This window comes from Trachypithecus francoisi, unplaced genomic scaffold (assembly GCF_009764315.1).
Source record: "Trachypithecus francoisi isolate TF-2019V2 unplaced genomic scaffold, Tfra_2.0 Lachesis_group20, whole genome shotgun sequence".
NCBI lineage: Eukaryota > Metazoa > Chordata > Mammalia > Primates > Cercopithecidae > Trachypithecus > Trachypithecus francoisi.
Genome location: NW_022681466.1, coordinates 16,155,513 through 16,167,568, shown reverse-complemented (window position 1 = coordinate 16,167,568; position 12,056 = coordinate 16,155,513). Strand labels below are relative to the sequence as shown.

Sequence of the window (12,056 nt, the reverse complement as noted above, 5' to 3'; positions counted from 1 at the left end):
GTAGGTAGGCCAGGGCTACCAACGGGAGATGCAGTTTATTTACACCAGCAGCCATGGGGGCAGAGGGAATACACAGCGTTTACAAAGTTAGCTACCTGTACAGAATGGATTACATATGCAAAAATAAAAATCTCAAGACCACAGGACAGCGTGAGCCCCACCCCCCTCCCCCAATGACCCCAGCATGCGGTAATGCCAGGCGGGTGGCCCCTGGGCATGCGGGGGGGAGTGATGCATGGAAGGAAAAGCCACCGGCCATGGAAATTAGTACAGAACCCCCCCACACACACTCAGACAAATGATAGGATACAGGGCGGACGACACCTAGCCGGGGTGGGAAGGATGGGAATTGAAACCCACACAGCCTGCTGTTAAAGGGAGGGGAGTGGGGAGCTCCTAGCCCCTGTTCAACTACATGGTAGGGGGGCACTCTCTCCCCAGAAGGAAAAGGGTTTGTTCCCTCAGGGTCCCTGCTGGACCAAGCCCATCTCTTACCCAGCCTGGGCAGGGGGCTCTGCCCTGAGGGCGGGCCAAGGAACAATGGGGAAGTTTATGTGGACAAACCAGTTCCCAAACTACTTCCCACTTCTCCCTCCTCCAACCAGAAGGGGGAAAAAGGGAGAAGCCACAGGGCAAAGAGTGTATTAGGGCCTGAGCTGCAGCTGCCTCTCAGAAGGGAGAGTGGCCCACGGCCTTCCTCCCTTCACCTTCAGCCCACTCCCCAGACTGCATCTGGAAGCGGCTGGAGGCCTGCTGAGATCCTCCTCTCCCTCCGGCCTCCCCTCGGAGGGAGAAGGCTACGGAGGGCCAAGAACGGAGGAGCCCAGGCCCCAGGATTTATTCTAACTCCTGCCAAAATCTGTTTGGCTTTTTAAAAAATAATCACAATTTGTGGGTTAAAAACCAATTTGCAACCAAACATGAGCCACAATCAGAACCACCCCAGGGGGAGAGCGGAGTTCCAGACAGGGCATTGCAGCCCCATCTCTGTTGTTCCCTTAACCCTCTAGGGTCCCTAACCCGATCAGTCCAACCAGTCCTGGGTACTAGCTACCCAAATGTGGGATGGCTCCTCTTGGGAAGAGGGCAGGGGACATGTCCAGGAAGTGCCAGAGAACTGGGCTCAGGGTCACCTCCACCCGTGTCAGTCAGCTCTGCTCCCAGCCCAGGTTGCGGTCCTCCAGGTTGGCTCCTGGGAGTGGTGGTGCCCGCATGGAGGGGGGGACGGTACATCTCTTCAGGATGTAGACCAGGCAGGTGGGCACACTGGCATGACAGTCCCAGAGAGGGGCAATGACACCCCTTCCCCTCCACTGACAACCCGGAGCACAGAGGCCACCCTCTCTTCCCACCCGACTCCTAGCAAAGGGGGAGAGGCATGAGATTAGGATTTTCCTCAGAGCCCCAAACCACAAGTACAGAATAAATAACTTAAAAGCGCTAAGGAAGGGAAACAGGGCAGGCTTTGGAGGCAGGAGCGCCGAGAGAAACTGAAGCCAGTCAAGGTGAAGGGGGTGGAAGCAGCAGTTGGGAACCTGGGCTGCCCTGGTAGGGCAGTGGGGCAGGATGGGCAGGAGGAACACGGGGCCACCCCAGGAGGGTGAGGCTGGGTCCCTTCCTGGGGCAGGGAATGAGGTAAGAAAACATTTCAAATAAAGCAGCACCGTTCCCTCTCACCTTGGGGCCCCACTCCTCACCAGCCCTGGGTCAGGGAGGAGAGACAGGGGGAGGAATTCTGACACTTCTCCCTCTTCCTACCCTCCCTTTCCCATTCCTTGAAGCTGTAGAGGCTGGAGGCCCTTTCCTGGCACCCAACAACAAAAGGACAGCTCCTGCTGCCAAGGAGGCCCGTGGGGACTGAGGGGAAGGGCTGCCCCTGTGAGGGCAGGGACGGTGGCGGCAGTTCTGGACGCCACCTCAGCAGACAGCACTCTGTGCCTGCCTACCCCTGGGACTGGGGGCATTGGATAGGATTCTGCACACAGACAGGACATGCCCAGCCTTGCCCCTCAGCTCCAAGCACCGGACCCATTCACATTGCTGAGGGCGGCCAAGGCAGGCCCCCTCCAGGCTCAGCTTCCAACCCACAGCCTCCCGGGTCGCCACACTGCCCCTCAGCAGGGCTTAGTCCAGTTCCTGGGGTGGGGGGCAGGCAGTGCCCTGGCACAGCGCCCAGGTCAGGCCCCTGGCCTAGCTGGACATCCAGTAACTCACAGAATAAATAGGAAAACCGCCTCCCCACCAAACTTATGTCCAAGGCATCATATGTCCAGGTCTGAGTCCTGCACGCCGAGGAGTCGTGCTCCATTGCAGAGGACTTTGACACCCCCCAGGGGCGCATAATCGGATCCTCTGCCTGCCTGGCCCACCAAGCTTCCCAAGCCCCAACCCCCAGCAGCCGTCCATTTGCCAGGCTATGCCACCTGGGTGGGGGTCAGGAGAGAGGGCTCTGCTCAGCCAAAGGCTATCCCTTGCACCCAAGTCAGTTGATGTCATCATAGATGCTGGGCGTCGGGGGTGCCGGTGGCTTTGGCTTCTTCTTCTTGTTGGAACCTAGGCCGGAGGCAGTCCCTACCAGGCTCAGATGGGATTTCTTTTTCTTGGTTTTCCGTGACTCAGAGCTGTTGGTACCTGTAGAGAAAGAGACACAAGGGATGAGAGTAGGGTTGTGGCAGGAGAGGTGGCACTCCCATGGCTTCAGGCCCCTGGGGCCCAACTGTATCACGTACCTAGACCCCATCCCTGATTTTCACTCGTCTTGGAGGAGCCTGAATCAGAGGGCGAGAGGTCAGAGGAGCCATCCCACTGAAGCCGGCTGATCAGGGCCTGGCTGTCAGTCATGTCAAAGCTGTCATTATCCAGGGAGCTCTCGACCTCTGGAAGGACGCTGGAAAGGGGATGAGCCAAAGAAGGGTTTTAGAGATAGCGATCATCACCCTAACTGGTCATAACCCCCACCCCTCCTGTAGGGCCACTTACGCCGAGGGCCCGAGGAAATAAATCCGCACAGTTCGCCTCTGCTCATCTGTGTGCTGTGGGCAGCGTAGGGACCTGGTGGTGAGGCAAGGCAGGGAAGGGTCTGAGGAACTCAGGTAAAGCCTCTCCCCTCGGCAAGGCAGGAGCCACAGGCACAGACAGGGAAGGGATGAGTGCAGATTCGTCCCCAGACTGTGGCCGAAGGCCTGATCATTAGAGGAGGGAAGGGGAAGGGCAGGAGCCCCATTGCTCAAGTCCGACCCATGCCCATGGTGAGTGTGCAGGAGGCCCCTGGCCCCCTTTCTAGGTTCTGTGCTCACCTTGTGCACATCTTCTTGGTGTGTTCAGAAATCACCCCACATTGCTGGAAGAGGAATATAAGCTGAAAGGAGGGATGGAGGGAACCTACTCTAGATGCTAGATGTTCCCTTCTGTATAAATGCTAGAAAGCACAAGCAGAGATGGCTCCAAGGTGTCCAGAGCAGACAGTCCCAGGACACTATGGGCCAGGAAACCTAATTCCAGAGAGAGAGAACAATATGGCCCTGACTGCTATGTCACCAGCTTCCTCCCGGGCCTTGACCACTGCCTATGGCTCCAGCCCACTCCCAAGGGCCTTCTCCCTTGCCGGTCCCCCTCACCGTGGTTAGCAGGCTGCGAAGCTCCTCTGGCCCCAGGGTCTCATAGCTGATCCCAGTTGAATTGTTATACTGCAGGAGAACCAGAGATACAGGTTAGAGAAGGGGCAGAGAAAAGACAGGGGCAGGGGGAAAGCGAGAATCAGTCCCTCTGGTGCCTTTCTAAGCGAGAGGCTTTAGGACAACCCTGCCGTTTTCCAAGTGATTTCTCTCATCCCACCTGTCTATGGATAAGGGGTGGGACTCAGAAAGAACATAAATATATAAGATCCAAATAGCTCATCAGTGCCTCTGGCTGTCAGCATTCTGATCCCTACTTGTCCAAATCCCTACCACCTCATAACCAGGACAATGAGAGCAAGCGCGAGGGGCGGCCCATACTCACCTTAAAAGGATCCGAATTGCTAAGTTCCCCTGAAGAAGAAAAAAGAAGGGGAAGGGTGTTTGATGCAGAGGTACAGACAGAGAACCCTGAAAATAACCAGAGAGGAAGTGGGGGTGACAGAAGGATCACAGGCCCTCCCTCAATTCCCCTATCCCCGGGCCCCACCTCCACCCCCCGGCAATGAGTCCCAGAAGACGCAGCTAGAAGCATTCCCATTGCTCCGGCCCCACTTACCATTTTTGTGTTTTAAAGACTTGGATCTTCGAGGGGAATTGGGGTTCTGGAATGGGAGATACCATAGCTTTGGGGAAAGGGTAACGATAAGGGGGAGCCGAGAACCCAGGGAAGGAAAAAAGATTTGACAAAGCAGCATCCTCAAATTCCTACTCTTCCTCCCCAGTAGGAAGCCTGTCTACCCATGTGCCCTCCCCCGCCCTCCATTCCCACCCCCCACCCGCCCACCACAGACACTTTCAAGCCCCCAGTGACCTCAGCCTTGAGTCAAGACACTTGAGGACTCCCTGCCCCAAGGGGAGGGTATCTGTCCTTTGCCCATTAATTCCCCAATGCTTGCCCCGGCTCTCACCTTGTCTGATTTCCTCTTCTTGGCTGAGGGGGAACAAAAGCATAAAGGGCAGGGTTTCGGTTAAATTCTCAATCTAAAAGCATCTCAAGAAAACCGTACAACAGGCTGGGCGTGGTGGCTCACGCCTATAATCCCAGCACTTTGGGAGGCCCGGGTGGGTGGATCATGAGGTCAGGAGATTAAGACCATCTTGGCCAATATGGTGTAACCCCATCTCTACTAAAAACACAAAAATTAGGTGGCCGTGGTAGCGCACGCCTGTAATCCCAGCTACTCAGGAGGCTGAGACATGAGAATCACTTGAACCTGGGAGACGGAGGTTGCAGTGAGCCGAGATTGCGCCACTGCACCCCATCCTGGGCAACAGAGTGAGATTCCATCTCAAAAAAAAAAAAAGAAAAAGGAAACCGCACAACTATACTCTCTCTTCATCATTCAAGACAACAACTTGTGACCACTTTATACCCAATTGCTGTTTCCCACCTCATCCCAATGCTCCCCAAGTTTCCCCAGATCCCCAAGCACCTTTCTTTTCTGAGCCATAGGACCAGTCGTTGTCATTGATGTCATCATTATCCTCTTGGTCACTCTCAGACTTATTCATATTGTTGCTATTGGCAATCCTGCCAAAGGGAGGGAAGAGAAAGGGTCAAGGAGGTCCCCCCGCTCTGCCCCCAACTTCAGAGGCACGTGGGGTATCTGGGGCCAAGTAAAACCCACCCTCTGTACCCCCCCAATGCCCCCGGGGGGCTACACCATGGCATAGGCTGCAGAGAATGGGCAGCTCTGGTTCCCTCACCGGCGGTTGGCGATTCGGCTGCTGTTCCGACCCATTCCCAGGCACTTCTCCAGATGGGGAGCAAAGCGGGAGGCGGCAATGCTGCGACTGCAATTGGGGCAAACACACTCCTTGCTCTTCCACTGGTTGAAAACCTGTCCAAAGATGTCCAACCCCGGCTGGTCCACGATCTCTGGGGACAGGAGAGGCTGGCGATCAGGGTGGGCAGGGGACCCTCTCCTCTTGTTCCCACCTGGGGTCCCACGGCCTCTTCAATCCCTCCCCCGGCTCACAGGAGCTCCAGATGCTACATCTAGCACAGTTTCCAGAGAAGGAAACTCCAAACAGTCCCAGGGAAGGGCTGGACTGCTGCTCCTTCACCCTGAAGCTCACCAAAATCCTTCATGCTATCAGGGTCCGTGTCGTCCAGGAAGAAGTAGCCACACTTGACAGCCCGGTGTACCTCAAAGCAGAATCCCAAACAAGAATCCTCGACCAGGTCCGCATATATCTCCTGAGCGATGGCCTGGGCCCCAGGGGAGAACATCTACGGTCACAAGAGTCACAGCCCCCTGGACTCTCACCAACCAAATCTGCTGCCAACTGGCCCCAGCCAAAAATCATGCTTTCTTTGCCATTTTCCCCATCTTGACTTCGTGTTCTTTCTTCTTCCTGGATCCTTGGCCTTTTCAGCTGGCTATTCCCTTTAAGGAACAAGGCTGACTACCCAAATTCCTCTTTGGTGTGGATGCCAGATATAGCGATGTAGAGACATCAAGAGAAAGAACTGGAGGCACACGTGGGGGAGCCCTCACCTCTAGTTTGCTGTTATCCAGGCCAGACAAAGACATTTCCTCCATTTTCATTTGTAAACTCTTGTGGAGACGGCGCTCTGACTGCTCATAGCACAGCGGGCGGCAACACGGCTGCACACACGGGGGTGGGGGTGGTGTTGTGAGTCCAAGGCACCTCTGAAGGCGGCCACCTTCCCTCCCACCTCGCTGCCCAGAGCTCAGTCCTGGCATCAGGGTCTCTCCCTCCCCAAGGCCCAGGCTCACTAAGTCTGGATGGTCCTTCAGGGCCTGAAACCTAAAGGGGGCCTAGTCTTTCCCAGGCCTGAGCTCAGGCCCTGGACTCCACTGCCAATCAGAGTCTGGGTCTATAGGAGGCAGCAGCTCACCCTAGGTCCCCAAAACTCAAACCCCTCTTTGATACCCATGGTGCAATGCAGCAGGGGGAGGAGAAGGAACTCCAAGGCCTCAAAGCAAACCCACAGGGTGTGGCAAAGAACTGCACAGACTCCTAAATACACCCCCCCCCGCCTTCCCTAAAGACTCTCCTCAGAGTCACCTCTGCTTTCAGCCAGGATGTCCACTTGGGGGGGTACTGCTACCAGAAGTAGAAATGGTCCTAGGACCCTACAACCTTCACCCCACTCTGCCTTCCCTTGAAATCAGCCTGCCACTCCACGAGGGAAGCAGAGCTCACAGGAGCCTAGAGCTAAGGAACATTTCCAGCCACCATGAGCAGGAGCGGCGGGGCGGGCGGGGGGAGACCGGTGGGGTGGCACGCCAGGAGCGGGCACTCCCCTTACCTGTTCTTCCTTTAAATAACCACCCGCCCTCCCTCAGGACCAGCCCGGAAGTCTCTCCAAGAGCCCCAAAGTCCAGGAACCCCCACCCAAGGATTCAGACACAGCACCCACAGCCCAGGGCCCCTCGGAACGGTGGGTACGAGTTTCAGGAGCCGCCGGCCTAGAGTGGGGTGGGGACTGACGAATGAGCCGGGGGCACTGGGAAGGGTAGGAGGCCGGGCCTCGGCTCTTCCCCCGTCCCTGCGGCACTGCTGCTGCATCATACCGACTGGGGGGAGGAGAGCCGAGCCGCCGGGGCCGGCGCCGGGCCGGGACAGACCGACCCCCAGAGAGTGGACAGAGTGGGACGCGTCCCGGCCCCTCTCCTTCCCCGCCCGCCAGCAGCCCCGGCCGGCCGGGGAGAGGAGTCCGGGAGGGTGTCTCTATTGTCCCGGGGGCTGGGGCCTGGCTCCCTAACAAAGGCCCCGCGCCCCCTCCCCGGCCGGCCCTGCCCCGCCCAAGGGGGACCCAGACGGGGGAGAGCTGGGGGCCCCGGTCCGGCCGGGAAGCTGGGGGAAGCCGGGCGTTTCCGCGTCGGCCCGGGGGGAGGGGAAGGGGCGCTGACCCAGACCTGGGGGGAGGGGGCCCAAGCCCCGCCTCGGGCCCCGCCCCCCGCCCCCCGCAGGCCCCTCCCCCGTCCCCGTCTCCGTCCCGTACTCACCCCGCCCGGGGGGCCGCGCCGGGGCCCGGCGGCCTCTCAGGGCCGCGTCCTCCGGCGGCGGCGGCGGCGGCGGCTGCTCCGGAGCCCCATGTCCGTCGGTCCGTCCTCGCCTCTCCCCGGGGCCCAGGGCCCGGGGCCGGGGGGTCGGGCCACCCCCCCGCCTCGCCGCCTCACCGGGCGGCCATGGCCCCTTCCCCTCCCTTCTTGTCCCGTCGCCGCCTCCTCCTCCTCACCTCACCCCGCCCGCGCGCTGTCCGCGCGCCGTCCGCGCGCCCCTCCCCCCGCCCCCCACTCCAGCCCGCCTCTCCCGGGCGGGGGGTGCGGCGCGAGCCCGGAGCGCGCGCGCGTGTGCCGCGACCGGAGGATGGATGGATGGAGCGAGCGAGAACGCGAGCGTGCGCGCGCGCGCCCCTCTCCCCCTCCCTCCGCGCGGGCGCGAAGCCAAGCGCGAGCGCGCTCCAACCTCCTCCTCTTCCTCCTCCCGCCCCTCCCCAACACCCCGCCCTCCCCTTCCCTTCCTCTTCCTTCTTTCGCTTTCGCGCGCCCAGCGACTGCTCGCGCCTGCTAGAAGGGCCCGAGCGCGTGCATCTGCCCCGCGGCCGCAGCTCGGCAGCATTTGCTCCAGGGGGCGGGGACCGGGAGGGGAGGAGGGGCGCCACGCCGCCGTCCAAAGTACCGGCGGACGGGGACGGGGGCGGGGAGATGGGCGGGGCCTTCGCGGACCTCCCCGACCAATCGCCGGGAGGCCTCGACCCGGGAGGCCCAATAAGATGGGGGTGGGTGGGGAGGCGTTCAAGGTGAGGTGCGCGGTGCGCTGGGGGCGGAGACGTTGTGCCGTCCCGGCCGGCTTGGGGGCGGGGGCAGCGGGTGGCGTCGAAAGAGAGCGCCGGCTCCCAGCCGATCTTGGGACGCCTTCCGGCCCAGGCTTCCCCGCCCTTCCCTCGGGGCTCCCCGCTCTCTCCCCCCCACCCTCCGCTCCCCCCTTTACCCCGAGGCGTGCAGCCACTTGTGTGAAGAGGCCAGACTTGAAGTGGGGCGCAGTTAGGACCTCGGGGCGGAAAGCCCGTAGAACCGAAGGGGCTCGCCCGCGCCTCAGTTCTCCCGGTTTCTGGGCGGGTCTCAGCCCACGCCAGGCCTGCGGACCAACAAGCGGCCGAGATGAGGGTCCGCTGCTGAGGTCGGAGGCCAAGCTGCGCCCTTCTGCGCGGAGCGCCCTCCCCGCCCCTCATCCTAATTTAGATCCCACACCTGCTCGCCTTTCCTGCTTCCGGAACCCACGCTGGACCCCCCACCCCTCAAGACAGCCTGCCTGGCACTAGCCAGATCCTTCCCCCGACCCAGTGCTTTTCCCTTGGGTGCAGAGTGTCCCTATGCTCACGCTCTCAGTCCCTCTTTAGGAAGGAGCGGGCCTTTTCCCAGCCGCGGTGGATGGCTGGATTGGCGCTTTCATCTTGGTTACTCTGTGTCTGGTGTCCTGGAACGGTTGTGTGACAGCCCTCTCCCCTCAAGAGATAAGATTAAAAAGGAGGATAGTCTGAAGTCACATACTTGGAGCCATCTTTGGTTTTTAGTTTTCAGCAAATATTTATTTTATTCTCACCGATTTTTCCTGAGAAACAGCAAACATTTATTAAGGCGATATTCCAGAGTAGTTAAGATCAGGCGTCTGATTTGAATTTAAATCGTTGGACCTAACAAATGAGTTTCCTGTGCCTCAGTTTCCTCTGTTGTCAGTGGGCATAATGATAGTCCTATCTCATTGCGTTGCTGTAGTGATTAACAAGTCAGTGCATGTGAAATTCTTAGCTCTGTGTAAGTGCTTGGTAAATCTTAGCTGTTATTCTTACGGTGCTCCAGGTGCTGGGATAAAAGATGATATAAGACAGTTGTGCTTCTTCAGGAAGTTCACTGTCTTGTGGGATAGACAGGTAGGATAATAATTGCAAAAGAGTGTGACGAAAACAGCAGAGAGAGAGAACAGAGGTAGCCAGAAGGAGACATCAAATAATGTAAGAAAGTTGGTCAAGAAAGGCTTCTTGGGTGGGACGGAGTGGCCCAGGCCTGTAATTCCAGCACTTTGAGAGGCCAGGAGCTCAAGACCAGCCTGCAAAAATGCAAAAATTAGCTGAGTGTGGTGGCGTGCTCCTATAATCCCAGCTACTCGGGAGGCTGAGGCAGGAGAATCGCTTGAACCCGGGAGGCGGAGGTTGCAGTGAGCTGAGATTGCACCACTGCACTCCAGCCTGGGTGACAGAGCGAGATGCTGTCTCAAAACAAAACAAAACAAAAAAGAAGAAAAAGAAAAACTTCTTGTAGTAGGACATGAACCAGGTGAAGGTAGGCCAAGAAAGCATTGGATATCCCCAACCGGAAGCTTCAGAAGCATGGATCAAGCTGGAACAGAGGATTGGGTGGCAGAGTAGCTGGAGGTGAGCAGGCTGGATCATACGGGACAAAGCAAGTAGATGTTGAAAGTTTCGCCTGTAAGCCATGAGGAGTCCTCAAGGGGAATCATTCACCAGACTTATATTTTTAGTAGATCATGCTGGAGTGTGGTCTGGAGAATAACTTAGAAACAGTAGGTTTTTTTGTTTTGTTTTGTTTTGGTTTTGGTTTTTTAGCGTTTTGCTCTGTCACTCAGGCTGGAGTGCAGTGGTGTGATCTCAGCACACTGCAACTTCTGCCTCCCAGGTTCAAGCGATTCTCATGCCTCAGCCTTCTTAATAGCTGGGATTACGGGCACACGCCACCTTGCTCAGCTAATTTTTGTTTTATATTTTTAGTAGAGACAGGGTTTCACCATGTTGACCAGGCTGGTCTCGAACTTCTGACCTTAGGAAATCCACCTGCCTCAGCCTCCCGAATGCTGGGATTACCGGCATGAGCCACTGGGCTTGGCCAAAAGCAGTAGGTTTTTGTTACTGATTGAGGTGTGTGGAGGAAAGGAGAGGGAGGTCTCGAAAACACCTTTAACTAGGATGGGGAACTCACGGGAGGACATGGGAGGACACAGGATGACTTCAGTCTGGGATGTATTGAGGTTTCTGTGGGATCAGCTGATGGAGACCCGAAAGGTGATTGAACTTAGATCTGGCACAGAGAAGTAAGCTAAGTTTTCAGGAACTTCAGCAACATAGCCTCAGCCTTCTTTTTCTCTTATCTCTCACCTCCTTTTCAGGAATTCTTCCCACCAGTGATGCTGATCTGTTTCTTACCTAAATATGCCCAGCACATTCTGCCCTAAGGAATTTGCGCCATGGCCAGAAAATCCTCCTGGCTTCTCCCTGTTTACCTAAATCTTTCTTCATATCCCCACCCGTGGCCATCCTCATACCAAACTTCTGTACAACTAGACTATACTATTCATTCGGTGCTTGGCCTGGGCTACTCTGTGATGGTGACCTCTTTGGGCACGTGACAGTCTTCACTATTAGCACCAGTTCATAAACACTAAGGCCTGAGCTGGTCCTGACTCTGGGTGAGACCCTGGGGTTACAGCAGCAAGCAAGAGAGACACAAAAACCTTGTCCTAGCATGGCTTACAGCCTAGCAATCCCTGATGGGAAGGAAATAAGGCCTAAGTGTGAAGGCATTCAGGCTGCTGAAGAAACATATGGCGTGGAGACCCTTTTTCTCAGGAGCTCAGGGAAGGAAGTGGTCTTTTAAGTGGAGCCCTGAATTAACTAGGCAGAGAGAACACCATGGGTATAGACCCTGGGAGAGAGCATGTTATGTTCGAGACATGAATGGCCAGTGTGGCTAGAGCCAGGGCAGGGCTAACAGGGTCAGCAGATCCCCTAGGGCCTTGTGGGCCAGACTTATTCACCCACTCAACAAATCTTTCTTGGGTGTCAAATGTATATCAGGCAGTTTCAGGTGCTGAGATTACTGTAATGAACAAGCAGATAAGGTGTCTTCTACTTGGTGAGATAGATAATAAATACATAAACAAGAAGATGGAGGAGGCGTCTCTAGAGCAGGTGGTTGGGAAAGGCTTCTTTGAGAGAGGACGTGTGAGTTGAGGCCTAAAGGATGAAAAAAACATCAGGTATGTGTAGAGTTGGAGGAATAGCCATTCTGGGCAGAGAGAACAGGTGCCAAGAGCCCGTGGGTAGGTATGTTTGAGGAACAAAAGAGATCACTTGGCTGGATCACTGTGAGTGGTTAGGAAGAGCAGGGTGAGCGAAGATAAGAGAAGGAATGCAGGGGCCAAACCTTGTAAGGCCATGGTAAGACATGGTAAATTTTCAGTACAGAATCAGATTTATTTCTGAGATAACTTTGGCTGCCATGTGAAGAATGGGCTGTAGGGGGCGAGAGTGCAAGCAGGAAGATCAGCTTTAGGAGGTCTTTGCCGAAGTTGAGCAATGATGGTGGCCTTAAATAGGATGGGCGTGGC

At 56.9% G+C, this 12,056-nt stretch overlaps 1 protein-coding gene across 6 annotated transcripts; it reads right to left on the bottom strand.

Moving 5' to 3' along the window:
• Positions 1-16: 16 nt before the first annotated feature.
• Positions 17-7,798, bottom strand: ATXN7L3 (ataxin 7 like 3). Of its 6 annotated transcripts, none has more exons than XM_033182785.1 (13): positions 7,658-7,798; positions 6,179-6,289; positions 5,757-5,889; positions 5,385-5,556; positions 5,111-5,208; positions 4,586-4,608; positions 4,234-4,300; positions 4,000-4,085; positions 3,618-3,686; positions 3,297-3,340; positions 2,980-3,051; positions 2,730-2,887; positions 17-2,631 (listed from the first exon to the last, which is right to left on the bottom strand). In XM_033182785.1, the coding sequence occupies exons 2-13, from the start codon at positions 6,227-6,229 to the stop codon at positions 2,483-2,485; spliced, it is 1,122 nt and encodes a 373-aa protein (XP_033038676.1). In that variant the 5' UTR covers positions 6,230-6,289; positions 7,658-7,798; the 3' UTR covers positions 17-2,482. The 6 variants fall into 6 exon arrangements, with proteins under 6 accessions (XP_033038676.1, XP_033038677.1, XP_033038671.1 ...); XM_033182786.1 differs by lacking the exon at positions 7,658-7,798 and adding an exon at positions 6,714-7,169; XM_033182780.1 differs by lacking the exon at positions 7,658-7,798 and having other exon boundaries at positions 6,179-6,686.
• Positions 7,799-12,056: the final 4,258 nt, after the last annotated feature.